Source organism: Petromyzon marinus, unplaced genomic scaffold, assembly GCF_048934315.1.
Source record: "Petromyzon marinus isolate PM22_M1 ecotype Great Lakes invasive population unplaced genomic scaffold, UKy_Petmar_22M1.pri1.0 PM_Scaffold_1, whole genome shotgun sequence".
In the NCBI taxonomy this organism is placed as follows: domain Eukaryota; kingdom Metazoa; phylum Chordata; class Hyperoartia; order Petromyzontiformes; family Petromyzontidae; genus Petromyzon; species Petromyzon marinus.
In genome coordinates, this window is record NW_027423057.1 from 1,820,064 (window position 1) to 1,841,198 (window position 21,135).

Sequence of the window (21,135 nt, forward strand, 5' to 3'; positions counted from 1 at the left end):
TCGTAAATAACAATGACCTTAAAATTAAATAAAAATGGAAAAATGTAGACTTTTGGGCAATGGCCCTTTTTCATTGTACAAATGGGAGACGGACCATTGCCCGAAACGTTGCATATAATGTTGTGTCTATTGAGGCCACAACATTACTGACTAATGTGTTGAGCTTTTTAGTTAATTGTTCTTGGGCACCACTGCCAACGCAGCAACAGCATTGCCAAATAATAATGTATCATCGGGTTAACTTATTAGCACTCTATACTGCTCAGTCTGGGTCAGCGAAGCATTGAACCAGTTCAGATTTTGCTTTCCACTGATACTAGCCATGACTGGTTATCAAACTCATGTGGCTGGCTTCCACAGCAGAGCAAGCTGAACAACACTGCCATTGCCGTGAATATTACATGTTTATATTATTATTATAACATACGATACTTGTTTCCTACCACGTGTGTTGATTTCGATTTAAAGCTTTCGTGACTGCAGGGATTAATCTTCTTGGTTTTTTCGGTAAAGTCACGTAAAAGGGAAATAATAAAATAATAATAAAAAAAACATAATAAAATAAAATTATCACGACGTTTTGACCACAACACAAGCAGCCGTCCTCAGGGGAAGAAACAGAGCTGTCGGAAAGACAGTGCTCCAATGAACACTGCTAAGCTTGGCAGCGTATTTTAAGCTGGATGGGAGGAGCAGAGCGCCTTGACAAAGGAGTTTACATATCAACAGAATAATTTTGCATTGAAGTAGCTATGTTAATGTGAGAGATTAGCAGGATGTTAAAGTCAGAAATTAGCATGTAACTGGGAGATTAGCATAATGTTAATGTGACGAATTAGCATGTAACTGGTCACGGAAGTGGCTATGTTAAAGTCAGAGTTTACATATCAACAGAAGAATTTAGTATACATTGAGGGAAAAAAGTATTTGGTCCCCTGCTGATTTTGTACGTTTGCCCACTGACAAAGAAATTATCAGTCTATAATTTTAATGGTAGGTTTTTTTGAACAGTGAGAGACAGAATAACAACAACAAAAATCCAGAAAAACGCATGTCAAAAATGTTATAAATTGATTTGCATTTTAAGAGGGAAATAAGTATTTGACCCCCTCTCAATCAGAAAGATTTCTGGCTCCCAGGTGTCTTTTATACAGGTAACGAGCTGAGATTAGGAGCACACTCTTAAAGGGAGTGCTCCTAATCTAAACTTGTTACCTGTATAAAAGACACCTGTCCACAGATGCAATCAATCAATCAGATTCCAAACTCTCCACCATGGCCAAGACCAAAGAGCTCTCCAAGGAAGTCAGGGACAAGATTGTAGACCTACACAAGGCTGGAATGGGCTACAATACCATTGCCAAGCAGCTTGGTGAGAAGGTGACAACAGTTGGTTTGATTATTCGCAAATGGAAGAAACACAAAAGAACTGTAAATCTCCCTCGGCCTGGGGCTCCATGCAAGATCTCACCTCGTGGAGTTGCAATGATCATGAGAACCGTGAGGAATCAGCCCAGAACTACACGGGAGGATCTTGTCAATGATCTCAAGGCAGCTGGGGCCACAGTCACCAAGAAAACAACTGGTAACACACTACGCCGTGAAGGACTGAAATCCTGCAACGCCCGCAAGGTCCCCCTGCTCAAGAAAGCACATATACATGCCCGTCTGAAGTTTGCCAATGAACATCTGAATGATTCAACTCGCCGTGTTTGGAGGAAGAATGCTGCCTATGACCCCAAGAACACCATCCCCACCGTCAAACATGGAGGTGGAAACATAATGCTTTGGGGGTGTTTTTCTGCTAAGGGGACAGGACAACTTCACCGCATCAAAGGGACGATGGACAGAGCAATGTACCGCCAAATCTTGGGTGAGAACCTCCTTCCCTCAGCCAGGGCATTGAAAATGGGTCGTGGATGGGTATTCCAGCATGACAATGACCCAAAACACACGGCCAAGGCAACAAAGGGGTGGCTCAAGAAGAAGCCCATTAAGGTCCTGGAGTGGCCTAGCCAGTCTCCAGACCTTAATCCCATAGAAAATCTCTGGAGGGAGCTGAAGGTTCGAGTTGCCAAAAGTCAGCCTCAAAACCTTAATGACTTGGAGAAGATCTGCAAAGTAGAGTGGGACAAAATCCCTCCTGAGATGTGTGCAAATCTGGTGGCCAACTACAAGAAACGTCTGACCTCTGTGATTGCCAACAAAGGTTTTGCCACCAAATACTAAGTCATGTTTTGCAGAGGGGTCAAATACTTTTTTCACTCATTAAAATGCAAATCAATTTATAACATTTTTGACATGCGTTTTTCCGGATTTTGTTGTTGTTATTCTGTCTCTCACTGTTCACATAAACCTACCATTAAAATTATAGACTGATAATTTCTTTGTCAGTGGGCAAGCGTACAAAATCAGCAGGGGATCAAATACTTTTTTGCCTCACTGTATATATAAATAAATAGTGCATATTTAGTGTATCATTGAGTGCATGTTTACGTGCTCTAACCCAAAAATCTCGATTATGGACTCAAAAAACCGCTGGGAGACTTCTCACTCAGACCCATAGCAAGACGATATCTCCCCAATATTCAAATTGTTCAAATATCCCCCGAACCAGCCCAGGATAAATTTAAAGATCATACTCGGCATTCTGAAGGTCCACCGTGTCCTGACAATGATCACGTTGCCATGTTTACGCTTCTTACAAATATTTTTGCCCTGTTGAATCGATCACCAAACCCAAGTGACGGTAATGTTACGGTAAAAAAAACTCAGTGGGTGACCTCTGGGCACAGCATGACCTTGCAAACAGACGACCAATCGAGTGAAATAAACATGGGAAACGCACCTCGATGAACAGGCTGACTTCCCTGTGTGTTCGGACAAACTCGCAGGCAAAACGAACATGTCCCTAATGCCCACGTCCTTCAGGAACTGCATCTGGAGGTGTTGGCACACCAATTGCATCACCTAGCAAAAGAGGAAAACAGCAGGAACGACGTGAATACATCATCGCCATGCAGCAGTCTACGCCCGTCAATTTCTCACAGCGGTAGTAAGGTCCTTAGGTGTCTGGGAGCACAAGGCAGGTGCAGGTGGGTGAGTCATAATTTCCATCCCTGACGCCAAAACTTATTTCAGGCTGTGCAAGAGATAATGACATGGGTTAATTGTCACACAAGCCAATTAGAAAGCTGCCATGCTGTTAATGGTTAGTAAACTGAACTCACAGACCAGAGGTCGCTAAATGGGTACACCACAGTTAGCTGATCGGCAAGTCGTGTGTGATGCAGCAAAGTGTGGCTTTCAGCCGACTCTTCCAACACATCTGGTCAACGTGGAAAAGGAATATGGGACCTTCCTGGTGTGGACTAATCAGTTTCAAAGACAATGCATATATTATCAGAGCATGTTTCCATGTTCACCACAAGTACGTGTGGTTAATGCAGACAGGATTCCTTGAATAAGGATTCTGTTTGGTGTTTTAACATCTTGACACCTGTTGTATTGCCAGAAAGGGTAAACCCTATTGTTATATGGAAAAGTAGACCAAATACTCGTAAAGAGTTCGCTCTCATGAAGGTCTTTTCACCAGTGGTGGTGTGACCAAGCAATTGCAGAGCTGCACTTTTATATAAGTCAGGTCAGAGCCAGATACACATTGGAGGATAAACATCCCACGGTGGCTGGGCAATTGTTGTGCAATAATGTCAGGTCAAACTTACTTAGAATATTTACAGGTGCATTTTATTCATACCGTATATATTAATGCACACATTGTGTAGTGGTATTATTATTAAACTCACCTTTAATGACGATGACCATAAACATGATTAAGAGTGTGACTATTAATGAATGTGCAACTGTACGATGTGGACGTAGCGGAGGGGCCCCCCACGGTGAGCGGTGACGCAACGCGCGCAGTGGCCCGCGTCACGTGGTTGACACCTCACGTGCACAGAGCGAGGCAGGCAGAGCCAGAGGGGGGGGGGCATTGCCTAGGCGACGTTGGCGTCCTCGCGATCTACTCCACGGTCAAGCTGCGTGTCACTTGGTGACCCCCCCACCGCCTCACTGCGCAGTCAGAATTGGGTTACAAACAACTTGAGGGGACGCCGCCGCGTTACCGTCTCGTCTCGCTCAACCGCGCAGTTCAAGAAAGTAGTTCGGCGTCGACCGCTCACAAGTCGCCTTATGGCGGTGCGCGTTCCCTAAATGAAGGCAACCGCGTTATAGCGTGAACACGCGGGACAGACCCAGTTGTCGTGTGCGGGTCAACTCCCTGAGATAAACTTGCTGCCGACTTCATGCGTTGTATACGCCCAGTGCTCAGCCAATTGTTGTGAGTGTCGCTCCTCTGCCCTCTGTTGTTAATGGAGGGAGACTGCACCCAACTGCCAAGTATCATCCTTCGCGAGCCTCTTCAAAACGCTCATCTTGACACCGCTGCAAGCAGACATCGGCCTTGACCTCACCCCACAACAGTGCAAGTTTAACTGCTCAACATTAAAACACAACGATGGGGTCGCTTGCACCAATCGCACAACATCACAGCATTGACTCTCAACTGTTACTTGTGTAGAGGGGGTCACATGTGTCACCATAATTGTCCTAATCGTGCTGCGAAATATTTTCCTTGCCATATTACCTGTGACAAACAGAATGAGTACAACTGGTAAGTTAAATAAAACCAGAGGTGGGCAACCTGTACTTTAAAATATTATTCATAGCAGGCAATTTGAATACGACTTATAGAAACACCGATGCAGCTATACACAGGCCAGATTGTCCGGATATTCGGTTGACACTAATAGGGTTTATTTGCCAGTATTGTAGATTATTTGAATTACATTTGTTTGGGCGTCAGGGTGGTGCAGTGGTCACGCCCGTGCATGGCATCTTCTGAAGGAGTGCCTGGTTTCGCTTTCCTAATTCTGGTCCCTTTCTCTGCATGGGTTTACTCCCATAGCAAAACAACAACAAAAACATACACTGTAACTGGTACTAGCCAAACATCTGGGATTGTTTTTGTTATACTGCATTGCCCAAAATGGCATTTGGTGATAAAAAAATTTGGCAGGAATTGATGCACTAATGCAATTTGAACTCTTACATATTTTTATTTCATGACTTGCTTAGCGTTCATATTCTTGGTAAAGTCACGTAAATAAAGTCACGTAAATAGAAAACAAGAAATCAAATTCAAATTAAATAATTAAATACATAAACCAAATAAAAAATAAATTGAAAATAATAAAAGCAAAAAACCCAGGACGTTTCAATCGCAACACAAGCGGTCTTTATTTTATTGTTTTTTGTTTTCTATTTACGTGACTTTACCGAAAGAACCAAGAATATGAATTCCTGCAGTCACGAAAGTTTTAAGTCAAAATTTGCTTCGCGTTCCTTTACTTTGCCCTCCTATCTGTTTGTACTGTTGTTTGTTGTTGTAACTTTCTGACTCGCCCCGACTGGACATCTGTGAAAAAAAGAGCTTCATAGCTCATCAGATTCGTCCAGCCTAATTAAAGATTCTGATTCGGACATTAACTGACCCAGTTTTCGCGTGGAGATCACGGCCAGGATGTGGAACAAAGGGACCCCCGGTCACACTCACGTGGAATGCCTAGGGCATTGCACAGCATTTAAATGGACTAGTTTTGTGAGATTGAGTGGTGGCTTAGGGAAGGCCTTTATTCAACAATGTATATCATGGCCGATAATAATTTTTATAGTCATACACCATAGCCCACGATTTCCTGCACCGTTCATTCACTTGAGGAGACTGCGCATGGTGGAGATGGATGACCCTCGGTATCCTGTCCCAAAGTGATTCCAGTGGTTCAGGTAGTGGAAGAGTTGCTAGAGCTTCTGGCTCTTGCCGAAGCCTTGTGACTTTGGGATGAGAGCGTGGTAGGATGAGTGAAGCGTGGTAGGATGAGTGAAGCGTGAAGCTAAAGCTCCTGGAACATCCTGTACCCAAACAACACCAAACATTCAAAATCTTACAATGCTGCTGTTCCAGTATGAACAACATAACAATGAACAACATTTTCACAAATTCAACGTAATGCAGGAAATTGAGTGGCTCGAGGTTAATTTCAATGTCAGAGCACCGAGCCAATGCCATTGAGGTCCTCCGTTCAAAATTCAGTGAGCCATCTATCAACAAACGTTCCTGCGAATTGAGGGCAGGAATGCTGTGGTCTCAACTTAGTCACCAATGGCTGCACAGTAAACATCATGTCAAATGTGTTTTTGTTCACTGAAGCATATCCCAGCTCTGAGGGTTTGAATTCCATTTGACGTGTAATGAATTATCTTCAGCTTGGATTTCTGGTAAAGCACATCAGTGGCAACTTGTCTTCCTTGTTCGACAAACTGTGTTTCTGGAACATTCAAGCATCCTCAAGTGCCGTGGATAAGTAAGAGTTTTATCGTTCCACTAGTGTTTTGTGCACCGTATCAGCTTTAACAGGATTTGCCCAAAAAGCCTTAGCAAGGAAGGATGAGTCTTTGTAAGTTAGCAAATAGAGAGGGTGGAGACCTCAGCATGTAGACATCTCAACCACAACTCTACCTGGTCTCTGTTATTTATTTAATGAGCCAGCCCTTGCCACACTGAGGTTATACGAATGAACCTTGCATGCCACAGACAGGGCAGTGAACGGCAGTTGCTGCTATTGTTTTGGTTGTTTGTAGTTTTTTCTTACCCAGCGATGGCAAGCTCGTACTCCGAGTGCCCATAGAAGGAGGCTGGGTCAAAGATGACGGGCCCTTCATTAATCTCTGCAGCGTTCCCAGTCCATAGGTCACCGTGGAGCAGTGCCGGAACCACCTCTACGTCCCGGAAAAATTCCCCCAACCGAAGCTGCACACCACACAAAAAACAACACCACTTTATTCATGATAACGTTTTTTTAGAGTTAGATCGCATAAATTTACATGCGTCGTACACCCACTCCAATTGCCATTAGGCAATTGCCAGAAGTCAGAACGCTTCTGGCAATTGCTTGATGATGCTGGGTGTAATCACCAGCGAAAGGTCGTACTCGTTTGAAAATGTTCTGCGTTTCATCTCTAACACACCAGAGTGCCGAAGCAATAACATAAATGGCACGTTCTGTTCATGTCAGAAACATTACTAATGGGCTGTGTTGGGTGGATGTGGGTGTACGACGCATTTACACTTACGCGATCTAAGCCAAAAAAAACTTTATCATGAATAATATTGGTCGCGAAAGCCTGCGTGTGAAACACGTTACCTTTAAAGTCCCCTCGAAAACCCACTGCGATCAAATGGGTTTCCCATATGGCTGTGCACATGATGAGCTACACTGCTGCATGTATTAACTCTTTCCTGTTCCGAGATGACTGCAAGTTGCGGGGTGCATCCCGTTCACCGCTGAATCTCGTGTACGTCATCGGAACGTAATAGGAAGTAAATATTAAATAACTTTATCGGTACCGAGGATCCCACAAGGCCGTGCGGGAAAGTGTGTAGCACAGTTTGGTACCAGCTATAATAGAGTGCTGTCCTGTCGCTACGGTGCTCTGCGGCTAGTACAATGTCTTTAAAAACAACGGCGCTATGCCTCTCTAAATAAAATTACCGCTGAACCGCTTGCGCGTTCCGAGATTCGGTGGTGAACGAGACCCATTCTGAAATGAGCAGTCGTCTCGGAACGGGAAAGGATTAAGGGCGAGAGTGAAACAGCTTACGAACCTGAAGCCGAGACCAGAGCTCGTGGGTTTCCCGTTCACCGTAGTCCTTCTCTATCATGTCCAGCTGAAGCTGCAGTCGCTGCCGTGAGAAGAACGTCACCCAGTCCTCCTGCCACTCATTCAGCTGGTGGCATTAATATAGTTTTATTACGGACATTTAAAAACATAAGCAAATAATACCTACTTTATTTGGCCAATCCTTGACCTAAAACAGTGATATTCACTCATTTTCGGAGGGGGGCCACTTTCGCGAATAAGACATTATCAGTGAAAGAGCCATCTCACATTTGAAACCATTGGGGGGTTTGACAGCATGATGGGGTGTTTTCACTTGTGTGTATTGTCGGGGACTGCACGTCAGAGGTCGCAGTAAAAAGGACACCAGGGACTGCCACCGGCCCGCGGGCCTTGCAATGAAGAACACGGACTTAAGATGTCACCCAGAAACGTTGAATTGTACGTACAAATGGCTGGGTAATTCTTAAGACATAATTCGACACTCATGTTATGTACCGATTATCATGCTGTAGTCTTTGAACATCTCATTTCAGCCACCAATTGATATCCTCATAAAAAAATACAACAGCATTGATCCTAACGATAGGTTCTGCGCTTAATTCCCGCAACTCCGCTTAGCACGGTTGGCTATGTACGGTGGAAAGGAAGTTCAACATACATTCATACAAGTCTGTCAAACCCGGCTCTGAGTGTAATTGGTAATTAGCGAAAACATAACTAATTATGTGAACACTGGTTATGCAAGATCGATCTCTGAGGGAACTTCAGTGACATCTGGTGGTGTCAGTTGTAACTGTGTGCCCTGTTATCAATGGTACAACTGTGTGCAATGGAAGAAAATATATGCATTTTTTTATCAGATATATTGTTTTATAAATTTGTGTACTTATGCAAAATTCGTGATCTGATCCCATCCGTGAAGGATGTCATTCCTGATTTACAGTACCCCGGGGTTTACAAATTGAGTTGTACCTGCGGTTATTGCTACATCGGTGAGACAAAGCGACATGTCTCTGACCGAATTCGCGAGCACAAATCAGATTTGAAACACGGCAAAACGAATTCTTCTGCCGTAGCTGATCACTGTTACAACGCTGTGGGGGATCACGATATAATTTTTTCCGATACCAAGGTTCTTTGCAAACCCACGGGCTTTTATCAGAGATTTGTTCATGAAGCAATTCAGATCTACAAACACAGACACAATTTCAACCGAGAGGATGGTTTCAAATTAAGCAACCATTGGAAAGATATTCTAAATCGAACTAAACATTAAACTAATTTCAATGGTACAGTATATTTTTCGAGTAGTGGTACCCCAAACTTTCGCAGCTCTTATAAATTCCCATTTTCACACCATCAACGGGTAAAATCCCCCTCCCTCCTTTCCCCCCCCCCCCTCGCCAAACTGCAAGTCCACCGGCACGTACACCACCTCTTTGCTCGCACACAGGTCCGATGTCTGAGCGTGGTTGTGTTTCGCTAAATTCTCCTGTTTGATGAGTACTAGGTGCCTCGGTGAATGTATATACTCTGACTTTAACATAGCTATTTCTGTGACCAGTTACTAGCTAATCACTAAACTATTTAAATGCTAAATTCTATGCTAATTTCCTTTGTCAAGGGGCACCTCTGCGGATGTGTATACTTTAACTTAGCTATTTCAATGAGCCATTTCAATGCTAATTTATATGCTAATTCCTTTGTCAAAGCCCGTGGTCTTCTTCTTCTTCTCACACAGCTTAAATGTCGTGATCTAAGCGTGGCTACTTCCACTCCAGCGCTGTCCTCCAGACAGGCTCGTCCCTTCACCTGATGAAGGCCGCTTGTGTTGTGGCCGAAACGTCGTGATTATTGTTGTTTTATTACTTACCTACATGACTTTACCGAACAGAACCAAAGAGTATAAAATGTACGCCAATCTAGTTCTTCTTAAAATGTAACCTTAAACCAATGTTACCATCATCAGTGGTTAATAGACTATTACACAAAGGACTCTCATATTTCTACGATGTAATACTAATTAGACTGACATCTGAACAACAACTGATTTCACCGCTCCATGATAAAACTAATTTAATCAAGTAAACATTATTGCCGTTCCTATAAAACTTTGGTCACCTAGGCTGTCCTTCAACAAAAGGGTATATTAAATCTATAATATAGTTTTTCTGGGTTAGATCGCATAAAAATAAATGAGCCGTTAAACCCACCACCACCTAACAGCCAATTAGTAAGGTTGTCACGTAAACGGAACATGCCAATCCGCTACTTGTACAGCAAACCGAAGTGATGGAGAGAAAATCCACAACATTTACAATCTGAGTATGACGTTTCGCCAGTAATTACAACTATCATCATTAGGTGGACAGCCAAATTCGTAGAGAAATCCTCCTGTTTCATTCCTTGGAGGGATAGATGTGATGACGTCACTTGTGAGCCCTTCACGAATTGGAATGTTCTGTTTACGTGACAAACCTTACGAATTGGCTGTGTCGGTGGTGGCGGGTTTAACGACAGATTTATATTTCAACGATCTAACCCAAAAAAAACGATATTATGGATGATATTGGCCGCGAAAGCCTACGTGTTCAACGGGTATATTAAAATTTAAATGGGCTACAACCAGTTTCATGACTTTAAAGCGGAGATCACATGTGGGATGTAACCACAGCATATAGCCGTATGAAACCCACATACTCTACACCTCCTGCCCAGGGTCCATACCTGTTGGGAGAAATTAAAGACTGAAATTTTTATCAAAATCTGTAAAGCACATGAGAACCTTAATTTAGCAGTCTCAAACTGACTGGGAGCCCTGTCGTGACGGAGCAGCTGAACAATGCACAAAATCATCAACGCATATACAGATATATACCAAGGGTGACCAACTTTCCTGACCCTACCAGCAGCATATCATAATCTTCAGATGGCCGCGGGAGCCACAAGAGATAAAGATTAGCCATACAGAAGTTGACTCGTGTCGACTGGCTGTGGAATTTTGAGTTTAGAAATCTCAGTGCCCTGGGAGTACTCATGGCCTGCCTCCGATACCAGATTGTTCTCACTTCATATAAAGTTAAATTGAAGAGTTACAAATTAGCAGCACCTCTACAGAGCCACACTTGAACTGCCCAGGAGCCACATGCAGAAGCCGAGCAATGGTCTGGCCAACCATGGTATTTTCTGTACATTATAGACTTGTAAATCTAGCGTATATAAAAAATTAGCTGAAAACATTTATTTGAGCATTTACTCTATTGCCCTTTAATGAATGAATAGCAAAACTACAAGAACTCTCTCCTAAAGCCTTCTTTTGGCTAGCAGACCTTGACATTTATCTCCTGAACATATTGCGATTATATTCTTGGTTGTTTCAGCAAAGTCACGTAGAAGGGAAATAATACAAATAAAACATATAATAACATTTTCACGACGTTTCGGCCACAACGCAAGCAGACGTCCTCAGATGAAGAAACAGAGCTGTCGGAAAGACAGCGTCTTAATGAACACTGGGCAGTGAACACTGGGCAGTGTTCATTAAGACGCTGTCTTTCCGACAGCTCTGTTTCTTCACCTGAGGACCGCTGCTTGCGTTGTGGCCGAAACGTCGTGAAAATTTTATTATATGTTTTATTTGTATTATTTTATTATTTCCCTTCCACGTGACTTTACCGAAAGAACCAAGAATATGAATCCCTGCAGTCACGAAAGCTTTAAATCGAAAAATAATGCGATTAGCAAAAATATAAAGGGACGCAATGTTGAATGCTCTAAGTCTCCTTTGCAGAAGAGTTTGCCCTGATGGACTTAAATACAGATACTTTTAATAGCCATAATTCATATATTACCCAACATAATTCATATTCTGAAAAGTACATTGCACACACATGAACAATACAGTTCCCTTCATCACAAAGATGGCTAAAACAAAGAGATGAATGTGATTAGGTGTGGAAAATCATGACCGCTGGCTGGTTGGTTGTGTTCATGTATGAAATAATGACAGCATGTGTCTATCTCATTCACTAGCTCAATCACTTGATTTTTACGATTAATAAACAGCTGTATGAAATGTGTGTTTGTTTACACACACATCGCCTGTTTACACATATTCATTCGATCCGATTAGCATGCCTACTCTCAGTGCGAAGGAATGTCAACATAATACATAGTTGACATGATGCTAGGGTTGGATCGGTGGGCCTAGTTTTCCACATGTTTTACATTTTCATGATTCAATACCGATAGTTTTCTCTTCCTTGTGAAGCCTCTCTCCAATCTTCCTGTTGTGAAAGTGCATTTCAGCCAGATGCTGCCCCAACAAGCCTGAGCCCCTGTCAGAGTGTACAACACAATAGACCTGTCAAAGAAAACATTAACTTTATCATGCCAACAAACCCCAAGTAATAATTCATATGCAAACTAAAGTACATCATATTTGTCCAGGTGGTCTGTGGCCGAGAACCTCGCTTGAAAATACGAATATATCAGTTCACATTCTGGTTTGGGTGACTCAAAACAATATTCTTCTGGGGTTTATACAATGAGTGTTACTTCCTGGGAAGTCAATCCTATGTAGACTATAAATGAAACCATTTTTTATTTTACCAGAGCTATTTTTCAGAACCGACCTGGCCACAAATGATAGCCTAACGAAGTGGCTTATCACAGGGAAATTTATAGCAGCCAAATGCTCAAAATACTCATGTTTCTAAATGTGCAGGGAAAAACTAGAGAAACTGGAGAAAAACCTGCACGACCACGGGGAAAACATGCAAACTTCAAAAATACAGCAGGCGTCAAGGTCGGGATCGAACCTACGAAGTTCAATATACCAGGCGAGGTAGTTAACATCTCCTAGCCACCATGGCGCCCCATTCTCTGACTTATCCACCCACCCACCCACTCGTAAAGCCACCCACCCACTCACTCACCCTGCCACGTACCGAATCTCTAAACCAACAACTCAACCACCCACCCACTCATCCAACCTCTCACTTACTAAACCAGCCACTCACCAACCCACCGACCCACTCATCCACCTATTCACTTAAAATAGTTCAACTACAATTGAATTATTTAAAATTCACCAGGTAAGGCCCACTGAGCTATATAGATCCTTGTCGGAAACGACGTGGCAAACAAATGATAGCTCAAAGAAGTGGCTTATCACGTGGACATTTATAGCAGCCAAAGCCTCTAAATGTATATTTCTAAATATGCATGAAAAACTCGGAGGTCCCAGAGAAAAATCCATGCAACCACAGGGAGAACATGCAAACTCCAAATATACAGGCGTCACGATCGGGATCGAACCCACGATGTCTTATACAAATGGCGAGGGAGTTAACATTCCGCTACCCTGGCGCTCCACTCTGACTCAGCCTCCCACCCACCCACTCAAACACCCAGCCAAGCACTCATGAACCCAATCACCGTGGCACCCACTCAATCGCGAAACCCACTCACTCATCAACACACCCAGCCACTCACTTAACCACTTACCTACGAACCCACCTGCATACCCCCCACTCACTAACTCAACGACCCACTCACTCAACACTCCACTAACCCACCCAATCACCTATTCATGCCCCAAATCACACACTGACCCATTCACCCACTTAATCTATAACTTATGCACTCACCCACCTACCTGCTCACCAGCCACTTATCTACTCACCCACCCACTCATCCTGCCACCTACTCAACCTCTAACCCACCCACGCACCGAACTACCCACCTACCCAATCACCCATCCAATAAACTACAACTAAACTATTTTGTATTTTACCAGGTAAGCCCCACAGAGCTATATAAAACATTTTAGAAGTGATCTGGTTACAACTGATACGTGAACGAAGTGGCTTATCAAGCTGACATTTCTTCTAAACAAATCTTGACTCTAAATGCGGAGGGATAAATCTGGAGGACCCGGAGAAAGATCTACGAGGACACAGGCAAAACATTAAAACTCATAATATACAGGCAGCAGGGTCAGAATCGAATACACGATTTCCTGTATACTCAGTGAGGTAGTTAATATCTCACCATAGTGGCACCCCGCTCTCTGACCCACTCACCCAATTACACACTAACTCACCCACTCAACCTCCCACATTAACTTACCCACCCACCAGTCACTCCCCCATTCACCCAACCACCCCCTCACTCACCCAACCACGCACCAACTCACCTACCCACTAACTCACCCACCCATCTTCTCCCGCACTCAGCCAGCCACCCGCTCAATCACGTGCCGACTAACTTACTCACACACTCACAGACCAATACACCCATTCACTTACCCACCCACAATCTCACTAGCCAAGCCAACCACCCAGCCCCTCACTCACCCACTTATTCAATCACTCACTACCCCACACACTCACCCAACCACTTGCTCACTTACCCATACGCTAACCCAACCACTCACTCACCGAATCACCCACCCACTAACTCATCAAAATTAATTCTCAACCACTCACCCAACCACCCACGCAATCTCATACCCACTAACTCACTCACCTACCCATTTATGCACTCACGCACCCACTAACTCACTCACTCACGCACCCACCAACCAACCCACCTACCCATCTCTTCACTCACTCACCCACCCACACAGTCAATCACTCACCTACATACCTACCCACTAATACTCACCCACTCATCCAACAACGAACTCACCAACCCACCCGCCGACTCACTCACTCAGGTACTAACCCACTCAACTTCTAACCCACACACTAACCACCTAACCACCTACCCACACACTCACTCACTCACCCAAACACTCACTCACTCATCCACCCACCCAAACATCCACTCACCCACCCACTAATTCACCCACCCACTCACTCCCTCATCCATCCACTCACCTACTCGCCCATCCACTCACTTACTCAATGAGCCACTCACCTTCTCACCCAGTACTTACACATCAACTGACCCTGCCACCCACTCAATTTCTAACCCACCCACTCACCCAACCAGCTGCCCACTCCCTCAGCCACTCACCTACTTACCCACCCCACTTACACATCCACTTACCCTGCAATCCACTCAATTTATAATCCCCCACTCACCCAACCACCCGCCCACTCATCTACTCACCCATTACCACGGAATTATTCACCCACCCATCAGTCAACCACCCAATAATTCAACCACTCACAAACTAAATCGCCTATTAATTAAACCACCCACTACCTCAACCACCCACTAACTTAACCACAGAGCCACTCACCCACTCAGCAAGCCATCCACTACTATATCTCTAACCCAATATCTCACTCACCCACCGCCCACTCACCTACACACGTATGCACTCACTCACACGCCGCTCACTCACCTACACAATAAATTATGTTTATTTTACCAGGTTAGGCCCAATGAGCTACATAGCTCGTTTTCAAAACAACCTTCACCACAAATAAACCGACCATTAAAATTATAGACTGATCATTTCTTTGTCAGTGGGCAAACGTATAAAATCAGCAGAGGATCAAATACTTTTTTCCCCTCACTGTACATTGCGGGGGTCACAAAAATATCTCCAAAATCCTGAATAAACACAAGATCCAGGTCCGATTCAACACAGTACAAAAAATCCGTGATCTGGTTCCATCTGTAAAGGATGTGGTTCCAGACATACAGTACCTGGGCGTTTACAAACTAAAGTGCCTCTGTGGTAGCAGCTACATTGGAGAAACCATACGACATATATCGGACCCCATCCGCGAACATAAAGCAGACTTGAAACACGGTAGGACGAACGCCTCTGCCGTGGCAGATCACTGTTATAATTCAGTGGGCTCACATGACATTGACTTCTCCAAGACAGAGGTTCGTTGCAAGCCAACCAGCTACCATGAGAGATTCGTTCATGAGGCCATCCACATATACAAGCACAGAGACAATTTCAACCGAGAAGATGGATTCTGGCTTAGTAACCATTGGAAAGATGTTTTAAACCATTTCGGTTCTTAATTGATTGTATTTTATGGTGATTTTCAGACCGCAGCCCTTTCGCTGGCACTGCCTCTTAATACTTCTCACACCACGGTCAATGGTATGGTTTACAACATGTAGTATAATAATTAATAGTATAACATTGTAATGTTTAACATAACTCATAAGGCAATATATAGCATCGTAATTGCATAATGAATATACATCAGTGTGGTATATAGTTGGGTTCATAGAATAAGACATAGTGTAATATCACAAGTCTAATAGTTTATAATCTAAAGTATAGGGTAGTGTAAAGTAACGCATTGTATAATTCAAAAGTGGAATTTGTCTATGATGTGATGTTATACCATGTAGTTTAGATTGGAAGGTATAATATTGTATTATATAGTAGTCCAGTTTACAGCATAGTCATAAGGCAACTCAGGAAACAACAGCGCACCTTGGCTGTTGCACTTGCCCCTTTTCTTGTTTCCTCTCTGCCTGTGTTCCCAGCCCCCTCCCTCCTCCTCTCCGGAGGTGATGCAGGTAACATGCAAATTCATATTTTAACTCCGCCCACACAGCTTAATAGACGCGGTCCTTGCATGTCAGCGTTCATTCAAGCTCTGTCTTCCGGACAGACCTGTCTCTTCACTTGAAGAAGGCCACTTGTGTTGTGGCCAAAACGTCGTGATAATTTTATTGTCTTATTTTATTTTATTATTTTATTCCCATTCTACGTGACTTTACCGAAAGAACCAAGAAGATGAATCCTTGCAGTCATGAAAGCTTTAAACTGAAATTTACTTTTTATTTCACCAGGCAAGGCCCATTAAGCTATATAGATCCTTTTCAGAATAGACCTGGCTACAAATGAAAGATATACGAGTGGCTTATCACAGATACATTTATTGCAGCCAAATCCTCTAAACGCATGTTGCTTCTAAATGCAGAGGGAAAACCCTGAGGATCTAGAACAAAATCCAGGCGACCACGGGTGAGAACTTGCAAACTCCAAATATACAGGCGACAGGGTCGGGATCGAATCTACCACCTCCTGTATACAAGGCAAAATAGTGAACATCTCACCACCTTGGCGCCTCACTCTCTGACTCAACCATCCACTCACTTACACGCTAACTTACCCACTCAATTTCCCATGTTAAATTTCGATTTAAAGCTTTCGTGACTGCAATGATTCATCTTCTTTGGTTCTTTCGGTAAAGTCACGTAGAATGAGAATAAAATAATAAATTGATAAAATAAAATAACATAACACAATAATATTCTCACGACGTTTCGGCCACAACACAAGCGGCCTTCATCAGGTGAAGGGACGAGACTGTCTGGTAGGACAGCGCCACTCCAGCGCTGTCCTACCAGACAGTCTCGTCCCTTCACCTGATGAAGGCCGCTTGTGTTGTGGCCGAAACGTCGTGAGAATATTATTGTGTTATGTTATTTTATTTTATCAATTTATTATTTTATTCTCATTCTACGTGACTTTACCGAAAAAACCAAAGAAGATTCCCATGTTAAATTACCCACCCAGCCGTCACTCACCCATTCACTCACTCACCCAACCCGTCACTCACCCCTCCGCTTACCCACCCACTCACTCATTAACTTGCCCACCTATCTTCTCAACCACTCACCCAGCATCCCACTCAATCTCATACCAAACTAATCTACACACACACACCCACACACCCACTCACTGACCCACTCACCCAGCCACCCACTCAATCTCGTACCCACCAATTCAATCACTCACCCCCCATCCAAGCATTCAATCACCCATTCACTCACCATTTAAATCTCCCACTCATCCAATTACCCTCCCACTCATCCAATCACCCACCCACTAACTCAAACATAAACATCTATTCACTCACCCAATCCTCCGCTCACCTACTCAATCACATAACCACCAACTCAATATCTAACTCAAACACTCACCAACGAACTCTCAACCTCCCACACTCATGCACTCACCCACCTAACCAGTAACTCAACCACACAAATCCACTAATTCACCCCTTTGCTCAGCCAATCAATCACACAACCACCCACTCAATCTATAACCCATTCACTCACTCAACGACCCATCTTCTCACCCACTCAGACAACCACCCACTCAACCACACACTAACTGATCAATCCACTCATTTACCCACCCACCAACTCACCCAACCTCTCACCTCCACCCACCCAACCACCCACTCTCACCCTACTACTCAATCACCCACTCAATTTACAAACTCAATCACCGACTCCATCACCCATCCACCCATATTGACCCACCCCCTAACTCACCCGGACACCCACTCAGCCACCCAATAATTCACCCACTCACTCACCCCAATTATCCAACAACCTACCCACTCAACTCCCCCACCCCTTCACTCATTCACACACCCACTTAACTTCCCATGCTCACCCACCCATACAACCATTAAATTACACATCCACTCACCCCCTCAACCTCCCACAATCATCCACTCACCCACCCACTAACTCATACACACTCACTAAACCACAAACACTCATTCACCTACCCCTCCGTTCAACCATTCAATCACACGATGATTGATTAAATCACTAACCCGCCCACTCGCTCCCCCACTCACTCCCCCACCCACTTACGCACTCCCCAACCCACTCACGCACTCCCCAACCCACTCATCCTCTCACTTACCACCCATGCACGCACTCACTGACTCACCGAGCCATTTACACAATTAACAATGCACTTACCAAATCACCCACGCATCCACTCACCCACTCAAACTCCCCCACCCACTCACCATCCGTCTCACTCACCCAATTGACCCCCCTCACTCACCCACTCGACCTCCCACACTCACCCACCTACTCACCAACCCACTCTCTCATCCAACCATTCATTCACCCCCTCAACCTCCCACATTCACCCACTCGGCCACCTACCAACTAACTCAACCACATACACCCGCTCACTCAACATTACCCACTCACCCTCTACCCACGCAATCAATCAATGCCTCCTTCACTCACCCAACCTGTCACTCACCCAACCCCTCAGCCACCTACCTCCGTCTCAAGCCTCGTGCAGTCCAAGCTCCAGGAGGGCCTCCTCCTCGATCCCGCCGAGGTTGGGTCCCGTGTACGTGCCCTCGTGGCCCCGCACGCTCACGCGCACACGGGGTCGCGCGTTTGTTCTCGCCACGCGAACCTCGGCCGTTATCTCCCACCCGAGTCCCCGCCCACTGGGGCCCCATTAGGGTCCCCGTCGGGGGGAACAATGAGGTGTCCATCCGCTGTGTCTCCTCCCCTCTCGACCCCGCTAGGACCCCCTGCGCCGCTCACGATATCCCCCCAGGAGGACCCTGTCCCTCCTGATTCCATCTCGCGGGGTCGCCTCTCCGCACTCCCGCGCTTCAGCAGGCTCAGTGCTTGCACCACCATGCGGCGATCCTCTAAACCTGCGTAGGTGGACGAGGGTGGGGGGGATCATCATCGTCAGCAGCAAATGCAGCATCATTATTATTATAAGCAGCTACAGCAAGTCGCAGCATCATAATCATCATCTGAATTACCACCACCAGCAGGAGCACTATCATCACCATCTTCAACTTGCCAAGCCATCATCATTACATCATCACCAGATTAATAGATCTCTACCATCACCATGCGTAGAGACATTATCATTATATTCACTATCTCCTGCATATCCTAATCTCAACATAATTATCGTTAACATTATAACCAACATCATATCGATCAACGCACCGGTGTAAATTGTTCTAGTTGTATTCAATACAAATCAGTTAATATTTGCATCACTCGAACGTGCCACACCACTGCTCCACTCCCCACTGCCCTTCTCCATCCTCCCCCTTGCTCCTTGGCCCCTTACCATCTGCCAACTGGCCCCTTGCTGCCAGGGCTCGTGGGTACCCTCAGAGGATTTGTATTCAGCTGTAATATCGAGGCTAGAATACATTTCCGCGTGATAAGCCACTTCGTTGAGTTATCATTTGTGATAGCCAGGTCGCTTCAGAGAAACATCTATGTAGCTCAGTGAGCTTTACCGGGTAAAATACAAAATTGTTTAGTTTTTTTGTCTGATGGTAAGGTACCACGCAAACCACCACCATCATGACTGCTGTCAGGCTCCGTAGAGCAGGGTGCGTGTTTGTTGTCATCGTCTACAAGAGCTACACGTGGCAAACCGGGGATGCTGTCGCATGGCTCGGCGATTGCGCATTTGCAGAATTAATCTGGCAAGGGTCACATGATCAGAAAAGGGGCAGTCCAGCAACATGAACCCTTGCACTGTGCCGCTCCCCACACCTGCAACCAACCAGCGTGGTGAAGTATGGTCAAATACACCGCAACGATCCGCTAGGTTGTGGCGGTCCCCATACAGCAGCGGAATCGTGAAAGGGCCATAGCGTGGTCGCACATCCATCGTCCCACGTGATACCACCTGCGGGGCACGCCTCGCAACGCTCAGGTGAGCGTTACCTGCACTCGCTTCCTGCCGGATAGCTTCAACCACCTGCCAGCCATCGTATCCCGAGGGGAGGTCGGGTCGCTTCATTTGCTCGTCGCTCCACAATTGGAAGTTCCTGGCAAAGGTGCGCGAGGTGGATGAGCTGGAGTCCTGTCTGTGAGCGTGTGGGTTTAGCACGCTGCGCTACAATGAATCCGGCGACCCGAGCTCGATTCACGCTTACAGCCACCATCACCAGTACGTCCTGGATCTCGAGAGGTCGGTTCAGCCTTAAATTAGTATCTGGTACGATGTGTACACATCGCAACTCGGGAGAAAAAGGCAGCTCAGGGTGGTCCCGGCCACCCACACAGAACATTTGTGAAACCCAGAGATTATGGGTGAAAAACGTGCAGATCATTAGAAAAACAGGCAAATATCTTGCGTGATATCAAATATGGATCATGCGTAAAACACATACCGATCATACGCAAGAAACACACACTCAGGCAATGTATGAAAACACACTCATATGCTGTAGGATACGTTGGTTCAGCAGATGTACAGGGTGATGGATTACAATGGTAAGTTTTTTTTAAAATGGCGATGAAGAATATTGTCCATTCATTTGCAGTCCAGCCGTACACTCATTCATTCACGTGCTATATTTTCGTCTATGCATCGGTCAATCCGCAAGTCAATTATGCAAGAGGACTCAGTCCCCCCCTGCCCCGCCCCCCTCTGCAAGTAGTAGCAGCTCCCTGCACCACCCAGCTAACCCCACACTGCATGCCGCGTTCTGCGCGATGCCTCAAGTTCAAGGTCGTGTGTGTGACACATTACCGTGGTGATTATTTGAAATGTAACTTTTTGTTTTACCAGGTAAGTGAGCCATATAGCTCTTTGTAAGAAGCGATTTGGTCACAAATGTTAGATTTAACGGAGTGGCTCATCTT

At 45.0% G+C, this 21,135-nt stretch overlaps 1 protein-coding gene across 2 annotated transcripts; it reads right to left on the bottom strand.

The window, feature by feature from the left end:
* Window positions 1–4,796: 4,796 nt before the first annotated feature.
* Window positions 4,797–20,306, bottom strand: LOC142922496 (fructosamine-3-kinase-like). 2 transcript variants are annotated; one of them, XM_076063306.1, is made up of 6 exons: window positions 20,212–20,285; window positions 18,775–19,166; window positions 11,989–12,080; window positions 7,727–7,849; window positions 6,714–6,871; window positions 4,797–5,973 (listed from the first exon to the last, which is right to left on the bottom strand). In XM_076063306.1, exons 4-6 carry the CDS (start codon window positions 7,781–7,783, stop codon window positions 5,955–5,957), a joined length of 234 nt encoding a protein of 77 aa, XP_075919421.1. In that variant the 5' UTR covers window positions 7,784–7,849; window positions 11,989–12,080; window positions 18,775–19,166; window positions 20,212–20,285; the 3' UTR covers window positions 4,797–5,954. The 2 variants fall into 2 exon arrangements, 1 of the variants encoding a protein (XP_075919421.1); XR_012940096.1 differs by lacking the exon at window positions 11,989–12,080 and having other exon boundaries at window positions 20,212–20,306.
* Between the last annotated feature and the right edge of the window lie 829 nt (window positions 20,307–21,135).

Coding starts and splice junctions, on each gene's coding strand:
- LOC142922496 (XM_076063306.1), bottom strand. CDS start 7,783: ATGATAGAGAAGGACTACGGTGAACGGGAAACCCACGAGCTCTGGTCT. Junction 6,872..7,726: donor AGCTCTGGTCTCGGCTTCAG/GTTCGTAAGCTG, acceptor TGTGGTGTGCAG/CTTCGGTTGGGGGAATTTTT.